At 37.5% G+C, this 24,248-nt stretch overlaps 2 protein-coding genes and 1 long non-coding RNA gene across 4 annotated transcripts in view; all 3 read left to right on the top strand.

Moving 5' to 3' along the window:
• Positions 1-997: 997 nt before the first annotated feature.
• LOC148154025 (uncharacterized) lies at positions 998-5,618 on the top strand. Of its 2 annotated transcripts, XM_088015370.1 has the most exons (6): positions 998-1,100; positions 2,329-2,490; positions 4,010-4,297; positions 4,482-4,739; positions 4,854-4,987; positions 5,104-5,618. In XM_088015370.1, exons 2-6 carry the CDS (start codon positions 2,442-2,444, stop codon positions 5,230-5,232), a joined length of 858 nt encoding a protein of 285 aa, XP_087871496.1. In that variant the 5' UTR covers positions 998-1,100; positions 2,329-2,441; the 3' UTR covers positions 5,233-5,618. The 2 variants fall into 2 exon arrangements, with proteins under 2 accessions (XP_087871496.1, XP_087871497.1); XM_088015371.1 differs by lacking the exon at positions 998-1,100 and having other exon boundaries at positions 1,934-2,490.
• Positions 5,619-9,671: 4,053 nt separating this feature from the next.
• LOC106907810 (basement membrane-specific heparan sulfate proteoglycan core protein-like) overlaps positions 9,672-24,248 on the top strand; it is a 31,292-nt gene continuing 16,715 nt past the window's right edge. Inside the window, exons 1-4 of the mRNA XM_088016025.1 lie at positions 9,672-10,005; positions 10,692-10,949; positions 11,267-11,539; positions 11,925-12,179. Coding sequence (XP_087872151.1) covers positions 9,672-10,005; positions 10,692-10,949; positions 11,267-11,539; positions 11,925-12,179 — 1,120 coding nt within the window. The remainder of the gene's footprint in view (positions 10,006-10,691; positions 10,950-11,266; positions 11,540-11,924; positions 12,180-24,248) is intronic.
• Positions 16,224-18,669, top strand: LOC148154024 (uncharacterized). The gene is made up of 6 exons (XR_015766054.1): positions 16,224-16,277; positions 16,372-16,454; positions 16,946-16,990; positions 17,325-17,384; positions 17,769-17,822; positions 18,091-18,669. It is a non-coding gene; the product is annotated as an uncharacterized LOC148154024 (long non-coding RNA).

Genomic DNA, 24,248 nt, shown 5'->3' with positions numbered 1-24,248 from the left:
GAGCTATTCTTCCATTTATTAAGATGAACAATGTAAAAGAGTTTATTTGTAATTAGTTTTTACATATTAAATGTCAGCACTGAGACAGACTGAGTGTCTTTTCAGGCAGATCTTTAACAGCAGTTTGTTTTTTTTAGCATCAGTGGTTAACTAGAGTGGTGAGGAAATAAAGTTCTCACAGTCAAGCATAGATGATGTGTTCATCTGAGATTGGCTGGAGTGTCTGTCAGCATGATTTCCTGGTGAGACGGATGAGGTTAAATTAGTAAATATGCACCTGGTATTGGTCTGTATGCTCACTGAGTGCTCATTGGAGTGTCCGGGGAAAGAAACTGTCTCTGTCGCAGCTTCCTGGTTGTACTTGTTGAGTTGAAGCAGGAAGTACAGGAAGTTATTCTGAACAGTGTCTATGTGTGAAGACCACATCAGGCCATAGGGAGGCTCCTAAGAGGCGTCATGGTCCTCAGTAGTCACAACATCTACAAATGACATCAAGGTGCAATGCTCCTGTAGCTTCTGGTTAAATACAATGTTGTAAAAGCTTACATAGCATTTTCAGTCAGTAAATTATTACCAAGCTAAGAAAATTCTCACACAAAGTGATGTGAAAATGTTGCAAACATATTACTTTTCAACGTTTCATATATAAACCACAGTTCTCCAAATACATAGATAACTTTGGTAAAGATAAAGATGGAGGGCAAAAGGGCCAGTGTAGGCTTGGATAACCTGAATCTGACAAACCAAAACACTGCAAAAAAAAAAAATTAAATAAATTATAACTTGGCAAAGAACTACACAAAGAGGTTCTCCAAAATTGGAGCAGAAAATGCAACAGAGACCAACTCAGCAAATGACCAAATAACAGTTTTAATTACTGCTTTTCTTTCAGTTATTTTTTCCATACAGGACCTTTGGACAGCAAGCAAAAAGCTTTTCTGGAAATGTCATAGGAAATATAACCACATAATGCTGCTGCGGTCAGTGGTACCAGATGTGTGAAAACAGAAAGACGACACATATGTACTTCCTGATTAGCTGTACAGCAGATCTAGACCTGGCTTTGGGGACCACAATACTTTGCAAGCTGTTCTTTCTCTGTAAGTATAACTGATTTTCTACTAATTTGTTAAAATGTAATTGTGTTTTCAGCAGCACCTTGAAAACACAAGGTGCCAGATTCTTTGAGCAGCTGCTGTGTGGTGGTGCTGGTGGTGTGTTTATAGTTTTAAAAATTAACTGCATGCATATCCTCACTGTAAAATAATTTCTCAAATTACTTCAACTACTCCTCGTCAACTAATCTAAAGTTATCTGACTTAAAATCCCTGAGTCCAGTTCGATGAAGTCGTTCTGTATTGCTTGGGTAAATCTCGCAAGTTGTAGACCACACCCCATTGGTTATATAAGCATAGAGCATAGCTTTCGTGATGAATCAACTTTTATTCTGTAAAAAGGACAAAATAAACCTGTACCCCAACTGGGTACAGATCTTGAGTGTTTTTTGCAGAACTATGACGTAAAAAGGACTTAAAACCAGAAACACTTTACCATGGTGGTATCATGTTGTGTGATTGTGTTGCTGCCAGTAGAGATGTAATGTAGCACAAAACTGATTAAGTAATGAAGGACTACTTTCAAACTCAATCAAGGCTGGTTGAACACTGCTCTCAACTGAATAATCCCAACAGAACCCTGATCAGGTGTCGCCTTTGGCCATTAAAAAAACAAACAAAAAAAAAACGGTGATGAAAAAAATCTGAAAGCCAATCTGTCATTTTGACGGATTACAATTCACATTTTAAGTTTGATGTGAGGGCTCGCAGTCCCCTTGTTTTCTCCGATTACCTTCCTTGTGTATTTAATCCCACCTGTGTCCCCTGCTCCTCGTCGGATCCTGGTCGTGTCACACGTTGAGTCTCTGTTTGAGTTCCTGGCCTAGTGCTCACCTGTGCTGCCTGGACTTTTCTGTACTCTTTGTTGCCTCCATTAAATTTCCATTATTCACCGTAACCTGGGTCCACCGCGTCCATCCTCACCACCACCAAACCAGAAATCATGACAGAAGAACCCTGCTTTCCAGAGTTTTGTCAACTTTGGATAATTTAATTTGGGAAAAATGTTTCCTGATTTCAAAACCTAGGCTGACGTGGTGCTTGAAGTTCTCATCTCCAGTGTCGAGGCAGAGCGAGGATTGATTCTCCAGATCAATATCTGCTCTGTCCAGTATCTATTTGGAGATAAATAATCGCAAATCAATTTCTAAGCAAGGAGCTCGGGCTGATCTATTGGTATTTATTTAATAAGAGAAATCCTATTATTTTTCAGGCAGCACCCAGTCTGGTTCGGAAAAACAAGAAGAGGATTTCCTGTAATGTGATGAACAACTTCTGCTCTCGGTTTGACTCACATTTCTTCAACCACACTTTAAATAAACAACTATGTCTGTCTTAAAACTCATATTTCTGTTGAGTACTTGGAGCTTCACTGGTGAGTTGAAATGACTATTTTTACCCTTGTGTGTTTAACATCAGGAGAAGGAAATCTGCACATTTTAGAAATATATTTCTTCATAAAGTTTTTTGATAAATACTAAATATGGTGCCTTGCAAATATTTAAATTCCTTAAACTCGTGAACATTTTGTCTCTTTGCAACCCCGAACCTTCAGAGTAATTTATCCAGATTTTCATAGGATTGGTCAAGATAAAGTTAATAATTGCTGAGTGGATTAATTGATGGAAGCAAAGTTAGCAACGTTTGGTAGATTTAGGTCTGAACTTTGACCCTAACCCTAATTTTGATTAATATAAATGCCTTAATTTAAACAATTCAGTTGTATATTTGGTTGTACATATGTGAACACAGTTATTGATCTGTTTTTTCAGTATTGATGTTTTTGTTACTATAGTGGTCATAGTCAGTCAAAAAAAAAAAAAGCTAATTAACCACAAACACGAATATTTAAGAAAGTTACAAAAAGGTTTTGGTGCCTCAGAGAGAATATCTATGTGAGTATGAATATTTGGCAACCATTAGTGAGCTGAATTATTGTACCACTGACACAAACAAACAAACAAACAAACAAACAAACAAACAAATAAATTTTTTATAGTTGATTATTTTCATCAGTTAAGAAAATTGGAAAATGAATATTTTTTTTTATTTTTTACATTTTTTTAAATAAATGACTTTTTTTCCCCCATAAGAGCTACACGCCTTTTATTCATGGACTTTCTCGTCAGTTTCTTGATATGTTGATCAACATGTCAACATGTCACAGTTACCCAGTGTGAAATGTTGTCACTGTTCAGACACGTGAACAGTTTTCTTTTTCCATAAAACTATTGTTAAGCTGAGTCCATAAGTTCTTAGTATTCATGTGAGGAAAAGAAGGACATCACGTTATTGTCTCATCTTCAGAGCCCCCTAGTGGAAGATTTGGCTGCATATAGAGAATCATACTGCATAAAAATAATGGACTGCTTAAAATTTGAACTATTGTCCCGTTTATCTGGATCCCTTTCATCTCATCAGTTTATGAAACCTTTTTGTAACCTTATTTGAACTCTTTAGTTGCTGTTCTACTGCACTTTGAACCACAGCCAAACTCTCTGGTTTTTTTTACAGCCTGTAACAGGTTTTTCCAGAATAATGTTGCGTCTAGATTGATCCATTTTCCTGACCAACCTCCCTGTTGTTCCACATGATGCTGCCACCAGAATCAAAAGGCTTTAATTCCTAAAATCTCAATGAAAATATGAAAGGAATACAAATACTTTCGCAGGGCATCGTATACTTTGTATGTTAACAGGAAAGGTTTATTAAAATAATCTTTTCTAGATTTTTTTTGTAAAATACTGCAAAGAGAAAATTAAGAACAAAATTGAAATAAAGAAACTATAATCAGTTTTGTGTCCACTCATGCTGCTGATACTCAACTACATCTTTGTGATCATCACAATTTGTTTATTTTATTTTTTTATCTAATTGTTTTTTTCTCAATCCAGTTACAGCAACAGAGTCGTGGATGACACATTATCTACTAAAGAACAGCTCTGTGTGTCTCCATGTCAAGAAACCACCTCCACATATAAACGGTCTATGGACATTTGATGGAAAATTTGTTGCTGATAAGGATTCTACCCATGAAGACTATGCAGAGAGAATGGTTTTCAGCCCTGAAAACTTGACTTTGTGTACAAATAGACTGACTGAAAATGACGCAGGCATCTTTAAGGTCTCTTACTTGTCCAAACTTCGTCAACAATCAGAAAATCACAAAGTTATTGTACAAGGTATGCTTAAGCTGTATTTTGGCTTTAAGTGTGAAAGTTGTATTTTTTTTCTTTACTTTCTAAATCTTATTCTTTTTTTCTCCTTGTGTTTCTAGAACTCATAAATGTCAGTGTGTGGGTTGTGTTGCAGAAAGTGGCCAGCAGGGGGCGACATTTATTAATCTGCTTGTTTTGGGTGTTTCAGGAATGGTTCCCAGACCAGTGATGACTGTGACACCAGGAAATCATTCCAGTGTTTTAGCAGAATTATGTAATTTCACAGTGAACTGCTCCATCCAGGATGACTGGCTGGGGTCTGACTGTGATCAACATGGCTGCCGACCGTCTCAGAAGTCATTTAATAAGTTCAACATCACCATCCCCTCTGTCAACACAACTGTTGTCTGCAGAAGCAACAACCATGTCAGCAGAAACGATGTGTCAGTAAATATTCCAATAACCTGTAAGGAATATTAGTTTATCTGAATTTTGAGAAAACAAAAACATCTACATATCAATCGTCAATTTTTCTGACTTTTATGGGATTGTTTTTAATGTCTTTTTTTTTTTTTTACAGGTCTAATTAAAGTGAATTCAGAAGAATCACAGTCTTCTTTTAGTATTCTGATGACCTCAATTCGATGGGCATTTGTCTGCATATGTGCTGCTGTTGCCATTAAACTTTTTGCAGTGGGATATAATCATCATAAGGTAAATTTTTAACATACTTCATTTAGATCTTCACAATATGATCCTACTCAAACCATTTGCACCTAATATTCTGCGAACGACTAAAACACATTTTGTTTTTGCTGCATTATTTTCAGGCAAAAACTGCTACAGCTCCGTTAACGCAAAGCAGTCAAATGGAGATGCAATCGCTGCCTGACCCCAGAGTCTCCATGTGTTCGTCCAGTGAAACGGAGCATTCATACCAGAATGTGGAGGCCAGTTAGCAGAGAGAGAACGGCATCCCGAGAGATAAATGTGCCTGCTGTGATACTGACAGAGTGAGAGTAGCAAAAGCACACAGTGTGACTGCAGAGACTGAACCCCGATAGCAACATACACTAGAAAATAAATCATGAACCATGGAGACCGAGTAAAGCCTTCGAATGTGTAACATCATATATGTGTTTCAAAATGGCCAATAACTGAACAAGCACTAAATGCTTGTTGATGGTCTTTTGAAGTGTTGAATATTTGTGTTGATTCTAAGTAAATCTTAAATTTCTGTTGAATGTTTGCAAAGAAAACCTCATAATTCTTCTGCTCACGTAGAACAGACTGCTACCTGGGTGTGCATTAACTTATTTGCATAAATACATTTTGCGAGAAGTTGTGTCTGATTGTCTTTTTAACTTTTCAGTTTTTTTTTTAAATTTGACAGATCATTTGTGTAAAAGAAGCTGCAGTGAGCCAGAAGCACGCCACACATTTACTACTGTGTTTGGTGTTTCAATAGACTTAGCCGACAGGAACACGTTGAAGAATAATTACCAGAAAAAAAAATGTCTCCAGATCAATAAACATTGTGATTTACTGTTGCAAATATCAATTGGTAGAAAACACTCACCTCTTGTTGCACTGAGAGGTAAGGTGTGGAAAGAGAAGTCAGACAAAACTGGTTCTCAAGAATCACAGCAGCTTTACAAATGGCAGCATTATGTTGCCGTATTCTGAATAACGAGCCGTTAGGTGCAGTATGTCCAAATCTCTTGTTAATAGTTTCTCTTCTCTTCTGTTTCCCCTTTCTACTCTCATCTCTCCTACCTTCCTTTGAAATGACAAACCGCGCCTTCTCAGTTCAAATCGACCAATCACCTCAGCTTTCCATAGTGCGGCAAAAGGCAACAAAGTTTACTGTCACGTATTTACATAGTATAGAAATTAAAATTTATTCATCAACAGTAAAATGCCACGCAAACACGTGCAACACAATGTATGCAAGTAATTTTATTCTTTTAGCTACTTTAAGTTTCAACCAATCAACTTCTGGCTCTCATCACAACACTGAGGTGGGCCTCCTGTTTAGCAGGACCCAAGATGGCTGCCACAAAAGAAATGTCCACATGGTAACGTACATTTCATCAGAACAATGACATACAGATTGATTATATTTACTAGTGATGGCCAGATGAAGCTTCCCTGCCCATTGCTTCCACCAAAGGTTCATTACTTCATTCATCACTCACTAGTGAGTCAAACTGTGACTCACTAGTGAGTCACAGTTATCTACTGGTCAAACTGTAGCAGCCTTGTCACTAAGTCAGATCATACTTCAAAATCTGTCTCTGCTGTGCTAGACTGATGTATCTTTACTGATCAAAATAATAGTGGAAACTCTCAGAAGGTGAGATTTTTGGAGGTGAAGGGATTAATTGTTTTAATTTAAGAATCTTATTGTGAGTGATCATCTCAAAGTATTCTCAGATGTCAGAGATTTTATTCTTGCTGGCTCCATTTCAGACAATCAGGTGTATTTGTGTAGCACACTTCAGCAACAATGCAGTTCAAAGTGATTCACATCATAAAAACACAAAAAATATTAAAGTCATAAAATACACCATAATCAACATTTGAGAAAACCAGTAACAAACATTACATTTTGTTTAGATTCCATCATCAAAATCCTTAATGCACGCCAAATATGTTGGTCAATGTTCTTATTTATTGTATTTGCGCGATCGAATACAAATAACCCATGAAGCAACGCGGCTCGTCACGCTTTTATTTAGAAAACCGACACGCAAAATGAAGCAGTCACGTGATCATTCAGTCACGTGGTTTTCAGCAAGACAACACAAGCGTCTTCATCTGACACGCCCCCTTTTTGCGCTTCCGTAGGATTCAGATGTAACGTCACTAATATTTACAAACTCTCCATCTAAAAAAAGAGAGAGAGGTCAGAGGAAGAACGTAGAGCTTCTTATCAGCTTAGAAAGCAAAAGTGTATAAAATATTTCAGGAACTTATTAAGAGATTAAAAAAAGGGAAGAGAAAAGCTGATGCAAAGACACATGGTGCATCAGATATTCTAAATGCTAATACAAGTGTTTCAAGAGGTCACTAAGATTTGACCAGGAAGTGGCAAACTAAAGTGAACGATTAGGAGCAGCGTAAGGTGGAAATGTTTTCCAATATCACGGCACCTTGTATGAGCACCAATAGCCTCATAACATTTATCTTAAATAAATCAGTTTTGCAATGTTTTTTTTTAAGGCCAATGTTCTCAGGACATGCCGGGTGCGTGACACGAGCTCTTAAGTTCCTCCAGTGGACAGGAAATGTAACTATGGTGACCAACTTCCTACAGTAAAAAGTTTTGCAGTAGTGTGAATTTAGTAAAAAAGGAAGCAATTAAACAAGTTATAGATAGACGTCTCAAACTTGTAAGCTCTCTTTCTGCTTTATTTGTGACTTCTGCTTCTTCATCTCGTCATACAGCAGTTCTCCATGTCAGGATGGGCCACATCTCGCTCTGTGTGCTGGGCTTTTTCTGTAAGTAAATTATTGATTTTATTTTCAGCATTATCCCAAGATTATAGAACTTATGAGAAGATGCATTCGTGCGCTCATGAAATTAGCCGAGTGTTTTATCCACTTATGTAACCATCAGTTCAATTTTAGGAGATTTTTCTATCATTCTCAATCTTTTCATTGTTTTTAGCCCTTCTGACACTGAGATTTACTTTATTTTAGGGCTTGGTACACATTTTGCTGGCTGTGCAGAAGGTAAGAAACAGCCTTTTTGTACTTTCTCAGCTGATATAATTTTGATTTAGAAGTTTGCATACGCCGAATAAAAAGACGTATGCATTTTTCTTTTTCACCGTCTAAAGTTAACTCAGAACAAACCTCTTCTGTTTTAGGTCAGTTAAAATTACCAAAGTAATTTCTTCTTGCTAAATGGGTTTTACTTTGACAAACTTCTCACAGTGGCTTGCTGAAGTTCTGGAAATTCCTCCTGACACGAATGTTGGCCGCCTCGCTCTTAACAGCCTTTTCAGATCTGACCGCAACTTCTCCATAGGACTGAGGTCAGGGCTTTGCGATGGTCACATCATCCTTCACAGCACACTGTCCTTTAAATCCCACATTAATAACTTCACCAGGTCTGCACGCTTCTACCTATGTAATATTAGCCACCTTCACAGCTCTATTACCACCCACACAGCTGCCATCCTCGTTCACAGTCTGATCACTTCCTGTCTCGACCTCTCCTCCTCTCTCCTCTTCAGTCTTTCTCATAAATCCCTTCATAAGCTCCAACTGGTCCAGGACTCAGCTGCCTGTATCATAACCCGAAGTCCCTCGTTTTACCACATCAGCTCCACTGGTTTGCAGTATAGCCTCGTATTCAATACAAAATTCCTCTGTTAACATTTAACAGACAGCATTTAGCATGGATGCTTATCTGGAGCCTTTTTGACACATATGTCAATATAAAATGCTGAAGATTTGATTAGTTAGATTTTATAGTCAATTATTGAAGTTCATGTGATCCTCATCGTGTTACTTGATTTCTATCCAAATGTACTATGGTTAGTTAACATCTTAGAATTGGAGCATTTGTTTATTACGTCAGAGCTAGTTTGAAAATAGAGGCACAAAAAAACCCCCAACAACCCTAAATGACTTCTTATGTTTCAAGTTCTTGCTATCGTTTTGTAATTTGAAGCAAAAGTTGGGAAGAAAAGCGTCAGCTGTTGGAAAAGGACCTTTGCTATCTTAGATCTGAAGAGCAGAGATAACATGATTGAAATTAAAACTTTATAATGGAGTTCAGGTGATCAGGGGACGCAAGACACAGCGGGAGCAATCTGGGGCAGGAGACGACACGGGAACCAAATTAACACACAGAACACTTAAACCAGATATCACACATGGGGACAATAGAGCTAATCCATGGGATTGTTTTAGTCAGTTTTCCAGATGAAAAGGCTTTTAGTTTTTGTTGAATAGTTTCTAAGTCGACTGTGATTCTACAACCCTGATGTGATATCCAGGGTGGAGAAGGAACTCAGTGGACATGAGTCTGATTTAGAAGCTTTTTTATTGTTAGATTTTGATTTAAAACTATTTACTTCTGTTATTTCTGACCACAGACCACAGGAATGTGTGAAAAATTCAGCTAGATGAATATAAACAGCAACATGTCTCTGAAGTGAATACTAACTAAAGTAGTTATTAATAAACCACAATGACTTTGTTCATCTTTTAATCTTGAATAGTTTTTGTACAAAACACTCAAACTTTTAAGATGACTAGGTTTTGTAAACAAGCTGCTCCCTGGACTAATTAATATTTTTTTTAGTGAATCATGTTCTTATTTTGTTGATTCTTTATTCTGGAATAATTTATTTTTGTACAAATGAGCACTCATATTTTTAAGATGACACACTTCTTCTTAAACTATAATTTAGTAATTTTCTATTTTGCTTTAAACCCAACAGCAGATAAACCCAGAGCCACACTGACAGCAGACAGAACAACCATACCACTAGGGGGCAGCGTAACACTGACCTGCTCAGTGGACAAATCTGTTGACTGGAAGTTTGACTGGTTCAGAAATGGACAACAATATTCTGCAGATCTGATCAGAGGAAACACTGAACCATTCAGAGTCTCAGAGGGAGGAGTTTACAGCTGCAGAGGAGGAAGAGGAGGAGGAGGAGATCCAGTTTTTCAAACAGAAACAAGCAATGAAGTCTCTATTCAGAAAACTGGTGAGTTTAGTTTTTATTTTATGACCTTGTTCCATTTGATGCCCCAAAATGAAATGTTTCTGTTCATGTTGTGAACAAGTTAGAGTCATTTTAATTGATAAATATAAGTTTTCATTCATCTTCAGAATCTGTAGTTTCATGTTTACAGTATCTAAAACCTTTCGCTACATCTTAGTTGGATTAGTTGACTCCTTTGTGTTACTTGATTCTCTTTGTTCCATAACAAGAACTCTACACTGGAATATGGTATTTATTTGTGGTTTTACCAGAATAAAAAAGTTCACTCACTTTCTATCTTTCAGTTCTTGCTATCGTTTTGCAATTTGAAGCAAAGGTCGAGTTTAAAAAAAAAAAAAGGTCGACTGTTGAACATGATGGTCAAAATCAAAACTTCATAGTGGAGTTTATGAGCTCAGAAACTGAACTAGTTCATACATCACTATATTTTCTACCATTTATATTTAATCTGAAATTTTTATTTTACTTACAAATATGTCTGTTAGTAGCATTCTGTTTGTTCCATAACAGTATACCATATACTTCTGGTATATGGTATTTATTTGTAGTTTTCCCAGAAGAAAACAAGCCAAACTTTGTTTTCACCTGCGTGTCACATGGGAACAGTAGTATTAATCCAAGTAAAAGGAAATTTTCCATTTGAAAATTGTTTTATTGTTGTTGATTAGTTTCCAAGTCGACTGTGACCCTGCAACCCAACTGGCCTGTTTATAGAGGAGAGACGGTCACTCTGAGATGTGAGATCCAAGGAGGAGAAGGAACTCAGTGGGCGTATGAATGGAAACCAATCAATAGAAACTCTGCAACATCCAGTGAATACAGGATCAACAGAGTCTCTGAGTCTGACAATGGAGAATACAGCTGTAGGGCTAAAAGAGGTCGTCAGCTCACAGATTGGAGTGACGCCTTCAGACTGACTGTGAGATGTAAGTGTGGCTTAGAGCTTTTCTTTTTTTGACCTAATATAAAACAATAAATTGTGTTATTTCCCACCACAGGAATGTGTGAAATATTCTGCTGGATGAATAAAAACAGCAACATGTCTCTGAAGTGAATACTAACTAAAGTAGCTCTGTAATTTATTAATAAACCACAATAACTTTGTTCATCCTTTAATCTTGAAGAGTTTTTGTACAAAACACTCAAACTTTTAAGATGACTAGGATTTGTAGACATACTGCTTCCTGGACTAATTAATAGTTTTGTTACTGAGTCATTTTCTATTTTGCTTTAAACCCAACAGCAGATAAACCCAGAGCCACACTGACAGCAGACAGAACAACCATACCACTAGGGGGCAGCGTAACACTGACCTGCTCAGTGGACAAATCTGTTGACTGGAAGTTTGACTGGTTCAGAAATCGGAAACAATATTCTGTAGGTCGGATCAGAGGAAACACTGAACCATTCAGAGTCTCAGAGGGAGGAGTTTACAGCTGCAGAGGAGGAAGAGGAGGAAGAGGAGATCCAGTTTTTCAAACAGAAACAAGCAATGAAGTCTCTATTCAGAAAACTGGTGAGCTTAGTTCTTGATTTTATGACTGTATTTGATGCCATTTGATGCCTTAAAATGAAATGTTTCTGTTCATGTTGAGAACAAATTAGAGTTATTTTAATTGATCAATATAAGTTTTCATTCATCTTCAGAATCTGCAGTTTCATGTTTACAGTATCTAAGACCTTTTGCTACATCTTAGTTGGAATAGTTGACACCTTTGTGTTACTTGATTCTCTTTGTTCCATAACAAGAACTCTACACTGGAATATGGTATTTATTTGTGGTTTTACCAGAAGAAAGCAAGGCAAACATTGTTTTCACCTGCGTGTCACATGGGAACAATCATATTAATCCAAGAAAAGGACATTTTCCATTTGAAAATTGTTTTATTGTTGTTGATTAGTGTCCAAGCCGACTGTGACCCTGCAACCCAACTGGCCTGTTTATAGAGGAGAGACGGTCACTCTGAGATGTGAGATCCAGAGAGGAGGAACTCAGTGGACGTATGAATGGAGAACGACAAATAGAAACTCTCCAACATCCAGTGAATACAGGATCAACAGAGTCTCTGAGTCTGACAGTGGAGATTACAGATGTAAGGCTAAAAGAGGTCTTCAGCTCACAGAATGGAGTGACGCCTTCAGACTGACTCTGAGATGTAAGTGTGGCAAAGCGGATTCATTACGAGTGCAGAGTAATAGAGATAAGACCCTGAAATGAAAAGGCTTCATTCATATTGAAAGTCAATTCATATGGGTTGCACTTTATTTGAAGGGGTGTGCATAAGATGAACATGACAAAGTTGCTCTAATATTGGATATTAGAGCAACTTTGCATTAAAAGTGTCATTATTTACTGAATGACACTTCATGACAACTGTCATAAACATTCATAAAGACTCGTTCATGTTTATGACAGTGTCATGTCAGTCTTTTGCACACCCCTTCAAATAAAGTGTTACCTTTACATGTTAATGTTGACATAAAAATGGTTTTAGAATATTTAGAAAATATGTGTTTACATTTTTATGAAAAATTGACTTCAAAATAGTATGGTGTCAGGGGATTGGCAATACTTTTGTCCAACTCTCAAACAATCTCTCTCTCCATCAGCTAAACCTCGGTCTGTCCTCTCTGTGTCTCCATCATGGCTAAATCCTGGAGCCTCAGTGACTCTGAGCTGTGAGGGTTTGGAGCATCAATCAGCAGGATGGAGGTTCTTCTGGTATAAAGCTGTTCCTGATCCATCCAGCAGCTCCTACAGCATTGAAATGCTGCCTGGCAGCTCGAATGGGACTGAACAGAACTACGTCGTTCATCGACCGACTCACACAGCAGCATATGCATGCAGAGCAGGAAGAGGAGACCCAATGTTTTACACTGATTACAGTGAAGTAAAGTTTGTCTGGTCTGCAGGTCAGTTAATTTCTGTTCTGTCTGGAGGATTTGTTTTTTCATTTTGGTTATTTTGACAATTTTCATTGCGGTTATAGCATTATGCATCAAATTTAAAGTCAATATTTTTCTTACGAGGGAACTATTTCCTAATTGACATTGTGAATTATATATTGTGTTTTTCCTCTTGGATTTTTTGTATTGTCTTATTAATGCTGGTAAACACACCACTCAACAGTTTATGCTTTCTGATTGGCTACCTGCCACATTCAACAGGCTGCGTTAAGCTCCCAGTCGGGGAAAACCCCTGATTTAGATCGGAGCGGCCACGACGATCTAAATCACACTCCAGGATGATCGGTTACGAAATCACCAGCGAGAATCTTAGATCAGCCAACGATCCAAGATTGTCGTAAGGGGAAAATAGGGGCAAAAAAATCGTGTAGTATGAACTACTGCATTAGGTAGTCGGATGTGCCCATCTTCTCTATTTAAATCTAGTGATTACTGAAGGTCAATATAGTATACAGACTTCATAATCTGCACTCTTTCGGTTGAATGCAGTATTTATTTCCACTTTGGCTTTATGTTGTTTAGTTTTTATTCAAGTATGGTTTTATTTTATCTGTGAAAGGTGCTATGAAAATAAAATTTTACTTTACCTACTTTGAAATAATTATTTTAGTTGATTCTTTACACTGATACGTTTAAATGCTATCACTATTATTTTGTTGTTTTTCAGACTCTCATCCAGCAGCTTCTCTCTCAGTGAGTCCTGACAGAGTTCAGCATGTAATTGATCAGCCTGTCACACTGAACTGCAGCAGAAACGACATTAAGTGGAGGGTAAGGAGGTTTACAGACACCCTGTCATATGTTCAGTGCTTCAACTGGGGGACGATGCATGGATCCTCGTGTACCATTAACAGACTGTGGTACCACAGTGGAGTTTACTGGTGTGAGTCTGAATCAGGAGAATTCAGCAACGCAGTCAACATCACTGTACAGGGTAAGTTATGATTCAGGGTGTTTTTACTTTTTCCAGTGTTTTAAACATTATTTATATTTCATGATACCTCAAAATACTGTAAACAACCTGAAGCAATCTAATGATTCCTGAATTGTGCCCTCTTCATAAATTTAAAACACAGATATAGAAAAATGAAGTGGTAAACATGTGCAGCGGATTGTTGTTAAAAGTTTTTCCTTCAAAACTGAGCAGCTTCTTTCTCTGACTGTTCTGTTTTGTAAACATCTGCTCCAGTAAGTAAAAGGTGAGTCATTTACTTTTTGAACAGAAACATGAAATGTGGTTAAATTTAGTAATATGCATAGTGTAAATGTATGGAGCCCCCTAGAGGACATGGAGGCTCCATGCAGCATAGTCGAAGGCTGTAAGCATTTCTTATGGTGGTCATTGTAGTTTCTGCTATAAGGCTTTTTTGAGGTTTTTCTATGCATATTAATATCTTCTGAAATATCTGAAGTTTTATGTCTTTTCCTTTAGTATAGAAAGGCACCACAAACCTGTGTCATAAACAGAAACTTTCCATAAGAAGGAAAGAAATAAAAAATACATCCAAACTATTTGGACTATTTCTGAGTTATGAGTAATGACTCATCTGATAGTTTTGATTGTGTCTCTGTTGTGTTGGTCTGAATGGTTAGAGCCGTTTCCATGTGCAGTTCCTTCTGAACCTGACACAAACGGACATAAACAGGCAGTGAATAAATAGATTTTCAATCAGTATTTTACACCAATGAGTTGAGAATAAACACTGAGGCTCTTTAAATGTGTATACATTTAAAAATTTAAATTGATATTTGTGACTGTATACAAAAGGGACCAGCAAATATTGCAGTAAGCACATTGCAAGGGAACCTAACACTTATTGTGAGGTAACGCAAAATAAAATTTTTTTCCCCATGTCCCATCTGGGGTTCCATACAAATCAACATTGTTGCAAATTCATAAGGCATGCTAACAATCCGCAGCCGTTTCTTGCATAATCTATTGTGTCATTTGTTACTGAAGTGTTTGTCAGTTTTATTTGTGGTGTTTGAGATGTATGTTTATAGTTTTAATCAAAAATTTCCAACATTTTTTTTAATAAAATGACAAAGAATCCAAATTGTGGTAAAGGTGTCTATTTTATTCCAATGGTAAGATGAGATTAGGTCCTATACTTTCTAATTTCATAAAGATTAAAAATGAGTGACCAATGACCTGCACACATTTGTTTCAAAACATAAAACTTCTCATCTTTGTCATCACTGAAAAGCTTCAGCAGTCATTCACAAATGTATTCATATCAAGAACAATTAAGTGCAATTGCTGCATTAACCTGAGACTATTTTAGTCATCATGCAAAAATACCCATGATTGTTTTTCTGAGAATATAGAGATTATTGTATTCAGTCAAATGTGGACCACACATACCCTGATAAAAGCAACTTTAAAAATACTTCTTCATAACGCATCTTTTTCTAAAAGTCGACAACAGCTGACTGCTCAGCAGCTCTGATATTCTGGTTGTTTTACAGATGATGATTCTGCTCCTCTCCTGCTGAGTCCTGTTCATCCTGTGACTGAGGGAGATCCTGTCACTCTGAGCTGCAGAATGAAAGACAAACTTCTCTCCAATGTGTTTTTCTATCATAATGATAAACTCCTCAACTATGGCAGCAGAGGGGAGCTGAATATCTCTGCAGTGTCAAAGTCAGATGAAGGTTTCTACAAATGTCAACATTCAGGAAAAGATTCACCAAGAAGCTGGATGTCTGTTAGAGGTGAGGAGGAGGAAAACCTTTCATGATTTTTTTAAACCATTTTTTCAGGGAATAGGTAAACAGTCATTGATATCAATATTTTAAATCTTGCATAGCAGGTGCAAAAGTGACAAAAAGTAAAAGCAGTTTTCCAGCAGCTTGTTCTTGACATTGTTGACATTCTTCCAAAATATGGAGGAACGATATATTGTTAGGAATGAATGAAGTTCATGGTGGTTGCTCTACACAGACAGAGGTACAAACTTGTTTTTCATTCACTGTCAGGGTAAAAATGTTTTCTTATGTTCAATGTTTCTTATTTCCAGTCACTGTTTCCAGTCCTGTCAGCTCTTCATTTCCTGTGATGCTGATCATTAAACCAGTTGTTGGAATCGTTCTTGGTTTTCTCCTGCTGTTGATGTTGCGCTGCAGATGGTCCAACGGTGAATATACAGCAACTTAGATGCTTAAGTTTCACATGCTTTAAATTTATTTAGATGTTTTGACAAAACAGAGGAACAAAAATAGAAAAACTGTTTGGGCTATAATGCATCAAATTTTATTTTTTCATCCACAGATTCATGGTGCTTCAGGTCAGTACTCTGGTATTTTCTTTTCTCTGATCACAAACTTTCATCTTCAATCATTTTTGTATTTATTTCAGTATATTTTTTTTACATAATTTAGGTCAAAGGTCAGCAGTCAGAGCTCTTCCACAAGTCAAGGACTCAGTCAGACAGAGAGTCAAGTGTACAGCTCTCTGCTTTATGGTTAGTAACTCTGTTGTTGATTTTTGCTTTATATTAGCTCCCTAAAATTAATATATATATTTTTTAGATGATTTAATTTTCAACCATCAATTATCAAAGGTCTAAAACAGCCACATTGGACATTATTCTGAGAAACACAGAAAAAGTTTGACATTATTTACACCTGATTCCACCTGAGCTGCTGTTAAAATGTAACCTGCAAAAATCCTGAACTTGATTATGATTTTTCTACTGTAAAATACATGAAATCAATGTTCAGTACATCTGCTACATAAAACATGCTGCCCTCATATATGGGATGTTTTCTAACTTTGAAACAGCAGCAAGGAAAAAAAAAACATTTTAATATTCTAATATTTCAAGCTTTTAGTGTAAATTGTGTCATACTTGACAGATAACACTAAAGAAGAGATCAAATTGAAAACTGCAAAAAAGAATAAATATTTTGAAATGCAGATTATTCTATCCTTGACATTTTCATTGCTTTGCAGGTGATGCTTCTGAATACGAGTCAATCCAACCAGCCACCAGGAATAGTAAGTTAAATTCCTTGAACATCAAGATGTAACAATTGACTGATTTTAGTAGTAAGATTGCAAGGGTTTGAAATTAAAATCAAAAATATTTCAGAAATTAATTCCAAGAACTCGTTTAGGAAGATAAAGGCTTTAAAAATGAGCGATCCTCCAAAACATGAAAAACAAATGAATATATTCAGGCACTGACACGTTTCCCACAGCGTTCCTGTGGAATATTATGGAAATCAGGATCAGCATCGTGGTACTTCAGCAGCTAGAATAAAGTAGCTAAGTTTAAACTTATGTGTTTATATATAATTTTGTTTTTGTTGATGATTTGTTGTATTAATAGGGAGTTCTGATGACCCAGAGGACGATTCTGTGTACAATTACATAAAAACAGAAGCTACAGGTAAGTGTGCTCAGCTCCAGCTGTCAATGTTTTCACTGAAATGTGTCGTCATGCCAACCGCAGGTCATTACATCCCATCATGCAGGTCAGACAGTCAGCTGCCCTTTACTAAATTTAACAACCAGCAGGACATGTCGGATCAGAGAACCAGCTGAGGACTTTTAGAGTTCTGGATAACTGCTTGACTTTCATTGACATTAATATTTTTTAGAAATGTTGCTTAATAATTGCCCAAAAAGTTATGATGATTTGTTCTGATCCTTATAACTTAGAAATGCTGAGATAATTGAACTTCTTATTACGGGATTTATATTCAAACGCAGCTACTTCTGCTACAGATGATTGTTCTCTTGTAAAAATGCTGAGGTCTCCTTTTTGTTTTAGAACCCAGTGAATGCTAAAGTAAAACGTAAAAACGGAGAGAAAAACAGCATAAAGGTTGGTAAAATCTGCATTTAGATTAACTTGTAAATGTTGAACGTGCTTCTGCATAATTTATACTAAACAATTTGCTTAATGTGCATTTTATTTTTCTTTGTATTGGATTTGCACTGTCACTGTAAAATGTTGCTGCTACATAGTAATGAACAGTAAAATGGTGATATTTGACATTTACAGTAGCAGCTTTGTACTTATTGTTGCTGTTATCAATGGTTAAAAAACATGAATATGTTTCATCTCATTCCTTTTTTTTCTTTCTCTACAGAAAAGTGGAGCCATGCAGCAACCGGTGGAGAAGTTTATTCTGAAATCAGATCAAGAATGTCTCTGTATAACAACGTTATCACAATGTAAAACAGGAAAAAATCCCATATTTTCATGCATCTGCAAAGAATTTTTCCTTACAAACATTTAATCAAACTGGAAAACAAAAGCAAGATATGCGCAAAAGTTGAAATAGATACAATTTAAAGTTTTGCACTTAACCCATGTTGAATTATATGCAAATGTCCTTTTAAATGCAGCAACAACAACGTTGCAGGTGAAAAGTGACAGAGTTTAGTCTCTGATATTTTCATAGTCTCTGTTGAGTTTAGTGAGGAAACTTCTCTTGACAATGACATTAATTTCTATATTTTTGATGCAGATATTTTAAGCTTTGTTTATTTTATTCACATCCAGACAAAACATGTAACTTGGATAGAAATGTATTTGTATGTTTTTCTGTTTTGAATTTGTCTTTTTCTTAACCATTCTATGTCTTCCAGCCACACTTTTAGTGGTGATTTTTCTGTGTATTACTGTCACATCATTAAACTTCAATAAAAAAAAGTGACTCAATGTTTGTGCTATCCAAAATATCCTTTTTTTTTCTAAAAGATTTGATGAGTTGCTGCCAGATATTAAGGTTTTGTTTGAAGTAAGCAGTAACAGACTGCAGTTACTCTTAAATTAATCTTTGATATTTCTATAAGGGGTTTTACTCCGGCATGTAAATATTTCCAGTCTAAAGAAACATGTTGGTAAAATTAAAAGTTGCATCAAATAACATTTTTTGGGGAATTTTTTAAAAAAATAATTACTGTCCGTCTGCAGTAATTGTCCCAGAAAAGTTTAATTTGTGTGAATATTTGTCACTCCTAATAGCTACAATTAGTTAAACAATTAATTTAATATATATTAAATTAAACAATAGATTGCTCATCCATCCATTGCTAACAATATATATAAAAAGGCTGTGAATGAATGGCTTTAATTAAAAAAAGTTGTTTTTATAAAGTTTTATTTGTGTTGCCTTCATTTTAGTCCAACGGGAAGTTTAGACCAATGAACCACAAGAGGGCGCCAGATAATCCTTGGAAATGCAAGAAAGACCTGAGTTGTGCAAAATCCTCCAGAAAAGATCAGCATCCATGAATACATTGTAAAATACACATATAGATTACACATATGCAAAAATAATGACTTAATATTATAATAAAATACTGTAAAAGACTAACATAAAAAAATACTGCGCAGGTATTAGAAATAGAAATATTGTACTCATGCAAAAACGTTGATCTGGTCGGGAGCAGTGATGGTTATAAAGTTTAAAGCTTCAGGGAGGAAGGATCTACGATAACGCTCCTTTGTACATTAAGGATGCAGCAGTTTGAAGGAGCTCAACAGTTCAGCTGCAGTTATTTCAGGTTTTTAACTCTGGTTTTTGTTCCTGTTGATACACAGAATGGAGCTGCTAACACCTTTTCTTTTTTTATAACTACATCGATAGCAGGCGGGGGCTGCATGACTGTTTTTGGGGACCAAAAAAGCTGAACTCTCTAACTCTGCATAGTTAATCTTACTTATTTGTATTATTTCTCAAAAAACTTGATAAATCATCATTTTATTTTACTCAGCTCTCTCACCGATCTTCAAAGTAAGTGTGAAGTCTGAAGTGAAGAAGCGCACCGTCACTTTCGCTTCACAGTAAACTTCCTGAGTATCTGAGTCATGAGTCCATGTGGCGTTTCGTCCTCTGAACTCAACAGTAGGTGACTCAGAAAACATTTTTTCACCATTGTATCATCAGACACACGTGGCTTTTAATAAGCACAGAGCTGAAAGAAATGTTGAAATTCCAGATATTATCATAATTGGGCCAATTTATTACAAGGTGTATTCTGACTTTTTAAATCACCTCACATTCAAACAAACAACTTCCTTGTTTGTCGACTTGTACTTGCCTGTGTATTCTCAACATCGATGTCTGCATCTGATGGTCAGGTCCATCCTGTGCCTTTTGGTGATTAAGTTTTAATTTCTGAGAACTTATTAAAGCAATGAACCAACTAAAATAAACTAAAATAAGGAAGCACGAATATTTCTGGCCAAGAATTTGCTGGTGTCAGCACATTCACTGTGTGGTTTTATGGAAATGATCTTTTGCATAGTGTTTGAGTGTCACAACTTGAGCTGCTCTTTTTCCCCAGCCAACCCTGAATGCACCATCTATCCTGCTCTGCTGCCTATACAGCTTACCTGTTTCCTCCCTGCCACATCGTCTGCTGCTCTGCCTCAACTTTCCAGCCATCTTGTCTCCAAGTGGTTTGCCGACATTCTTGTCATTTGACCTGAACTGTTTCTGACTCGGCCTCTATTTTGTTTTGAGGTGCTTGACCCCTGTTGGGTTCTTTTTTGTTCTGGATTTGTCAGCAGGTCTGGACACTCAAATCCATTTTTTTTCCCTTTTTGTTCTTTTTTGCGCAGCAAATTAAATACAAATTGAACCCGACCACAACGGCATTTCCGATTGAGCGGTTTACGACCCGCTTTCACAGAAGAACGACCTCAACGTCACAGCCCAGCGCTTTACTAACGGAAGTAATAGTGCGCCTGTATGTTGACGCATGTATCGATTGATTTCACAGTTTATTCAGAAAGTATTGTCACAAGTTCACTCAACACAAAGCAAACTTCTAAAAAGAAAACACAACTAATAGCAGTGGCTTTTTGCTGAGCGTTGACTGCAACCTGAATGTGATGCTTTTCAGTGACACAGATTTTGTTAATAAACTCAAAATCATAATTTTCAATCATTGTTTATGTCCTGATTTATTGCCTCTGGATCTTTCTGGTATAGGATTACGACCCATGTTTCATGTTAATGACACAAAAGTTGGGTAAATGCAGCATGATCGTTCAGACTGCAGACACTTCGAAAATGTTCGGATACGGTTGAAACGGACGGAATTGGGCCGTTCAGACCGCGGTGAAAAAGGTCGAAATGGGCAAAAGACGAGAAGTGAATTTGGGTCACATTTGCCTGCTGTGTGAACGTAATCTAATTGTGTTTCAGTCAGGTGTGAAGTTATCACACCTCATATAGTAGACATAATGCTAAACGACTGGAGTCTCCTGTGAGATACGATCTTTAAAGCGTTCTCTTCAGCATCAGTTTGGTGACATGGCTACAAAGATGTTTAAAATCACCTGCTGGCCTCAGAACATGCAGATGTACGTGTTCATAAATGAATGCAATGGTCTTGCATCAAGTGGAAGTGAATGTTAACAACAAGACCTGTGAAACTCAACCGTCTCTGAGTCTTTTTTTAAATCCACAGCTTCCCTGTTTTCTTTACAAAACTGAGGAAATGAAACACTTGAAGCTAAATGTGTTCTGTTTTCTGGCAATACATTCATCTGGCAGCAATTACAATAAATCATTCTGAGGCTATATACAGATGTTGCTTTAGAAATATGCTATGCTTGGTTAATTTCATTTTTAACTTCTTTCAAGCCATGTTGAGCTGAGCAAAAGACTCTGGCAACGTTTTGTACAGTTTGACACGTTTTATCTCTTTCTTCACTGCCAGATGACAGTTCTTAGCAAAACGCTTCTACATGCGTAATAAGGAACTTGTATGTCGGCAAATGAGCACGTTTCCACAGTTTAAAAGAGAAGTGTTCTGTTCCACAAGTCTTGAGTAAATACTTTATTCATTCTGCCTGACATTTGTTTGTTCTTCTGCAGTTTCATGAGCAACAACATTGTTAGAAATTGTTACAACTGGATATTGATCCTAATCACAGGATCAATACGAATCCCTTGATCCACTAGGAGCAATTTGGGTTTTGTCCTCGCTGTAGAAAATGGTCCAGATATGAATGTTTTAACTGTTTTTTTTGTCCACTGTGACCTATAACCCCAAAGGCTTCATTTAACAGATGCAACAAATTACATGTTTTCTGGTGGTTCCACAAGGACTTCTCCAAAAGATTCCCACTTGTGGTTTGTTGTTTGCCACTCTGTTGTCTGGTGGTTCTCACCACTAACCTCATGTAGATCATAGTGGGTCAGCTCCGGTCCTCTAGGTCCGGCGTCCTGCCAGGTTGAGATAACTTTGTGGTCCAACATAGCTAACTGAAATGATCTAGTTATCCTGTAGCATGTCAAAGCCATTCACAGGCCTGCTGACGAGGCTTTATTTGATCCTGGTGTGTTTACCCAGGGAGATAATTAAATTATAACAGACATCAGACCCTCAGGACCGACTTTGCCATGGCAGAGGAAAAACTTGTGTTTTGGGTTTTTCTCAGTCTTTCTGTGAGGATGTGGGTGTTTTGCAAAAACACTTTCACATGTGTGCGGAGTTTTCATCCTCACATGCTTTCCTCGACTTTTACACATCAAATTTTAAAGAAATACCGTTACCAAATATTTCCATATAGAACGTTACGTTATTGTTATAAATTTAAATGGTGCTTTAGCTTTGGTCTACTCATGTTTTCTGTTTAATCACCCAGTCAGTTGGTGGTTTCCTGCTCTTTCCTGCTCTTCAGGGGTCAAAACCAAATTTCCACCACAACGTTAGAACATCCGCTATGAATCTACTCAAATGGTAAGTGACAGTAGTTTCAATGCAAAGTTTTATATATATATATATATATATATATATATATATATATATATATATATATATATATATATATATATATATATATATATATAAACGGCTGACTGTATAGCTCAGTGGGTAGACACCAGTCTACCACCCGGGAGACCGGGGTTCGAATCCGGGCTGGGGCGAGTTACAACAGTGCAATTGAGCTATGCAGTGTGGGTCCTTAGGCAAGACCCTTGGAGCTATATAGCCTACCTCATACCATGAGAGACATTGATACGCATAACATGCCGGCTCAGACGTCGCCCGGCCAAACAAGGTCTGCGTCAGGTGCTGGGGAACCAGAGCACCTTGATGAAAAATGGGCTACTGGAACAAGACGGAAATGGGCGAGAGATGAAAACATGGATCTGTTGGAATGCTACTACTCAAGTAACCCTAGTCAGAGGGGTTACATGCAAAGACTGAGGGTGGAATGGTTACTTCGACACCCACAGTCTACAATGACTGCCAAACAACTAGTAGCTCAGTGTTCCAACATCCGCAAACGGCAACTGCTATCACAACTTGAGATTGACGAGGTACAACACAAATGCTACGGCAAAAGGGAGGAGCCCAAAGGTAAGGTCAGGGGGGAGTTAACTACTCCCCACCCCGAGACTGGGTATGCAGCCCCAGTAATGAACGAACTATCAAAGCTGAACGAGACAGCAACTGACCTGAGAGAGAGAATCGTGGCCCGAATGAACACCAGGCAACCCCGACGCCAATTACAACGGCTGAGTGAAGTACCATCAGAAAGTCTCATTCAAGATGTGAATGCAGCATTGAGAACAATCCCTACCAACACCATAACAGAAATCAATGAGCTGATATACAACTCAGCATCAGTGATCCTTGAAATGCTCGGCTATAAGAGCAACTATGACCAATATCCATCATGGAAAAGACGGTTAGAGGCTAAGATCAAGATAACAAGGAGGGAAGTGAGCCAACTGTCAGAGCTCCAAAGAGGTGCAATGAAAAGACCAGTACCTAAGAAGTACAACCAGATGACCATACCTGAAGCACTCGAAACTGCCAAACAAAGGCTCCAAGCCTTGGCCAGCCGCCTAAAGAGATACACAAGAGAGAATGAAGCCAGGAGGATTAACCGGCTCTTCTCCACCCAACCAGCTAAAGTGTACTCTCAATGGCAGGGTAATAACAACAGAGGAAAGGGAGGCGTCCCACAACGAGAGGTCTACGAGAGGACCACAGCAACCTCCCTGAACAAGCCCCGGTGAAAAACTGGACAGCACCAGGGCCTGACATGATCCATGCCTACTGGCTAAAGAAACTCACTGCCCTCCATGAGAGACTGGCAGTTCAACTGAACCAGCTGCTACAGAATGGGACTCACCCTGAATGGCTAACTGAAGGGCGCACAATCCTGATCCAGAAGGATCCCTCAAAGGGTTCAGTCCCATCCAACTATCGGCCGATAACCTGTCTCTCTACAACATGGAAGCTCATGTCAGGCATCATAGCAGCTAAGATA

This window comes from Poecilia mexicana, unplaced genomic scaffold, assembly GCF_051168715.1.
Source record: "Poecilia mexicana isolate PSO_F unplaced genomic scaffold, ASM5116871v1 scaffold_18, whole genome shotgun sequence".
NCBI classification, from domain to species: Eukaryota; Metazoa; Chordata; class Actinopteri; order Cyprinodontiformes; family Poeciliidae; genus Poecilia; species Poecilia mexicana.
The sequence above is the reverse complement of the archived record's forward strand: the minus strand, read 5'-3'. Positions and strand labels throughout refer to the sequence as shown.

What these genes read in the sequence shown, in the direction of transcription:
- LOC148154025 (XM_088015370.1), top strand. Translation starts at nt 2,442, where the DNA reads ATGTCTGTCTTAAAACTCATATTTCTGTTGAGTACTTGGAGCTTCACT. An exon ending in TCACAAAGTTATTGTACAAG is followed by an intron (nt 4,298 to 4,481) that starts GTATGCTTAAGC and finishes TGGGTGTTTCAG; the next exon opens with GAATGGTTCCCAGACCAGTG. An exon ending in TGGGATATAATCATCATAAG is followed by an intron (nt 4,988 to 5,103) that starts GTAAATTTTTAA and finishes CATTATTTTCAG; the next exon opens with GCAAAAACTGCTACAGCTCC.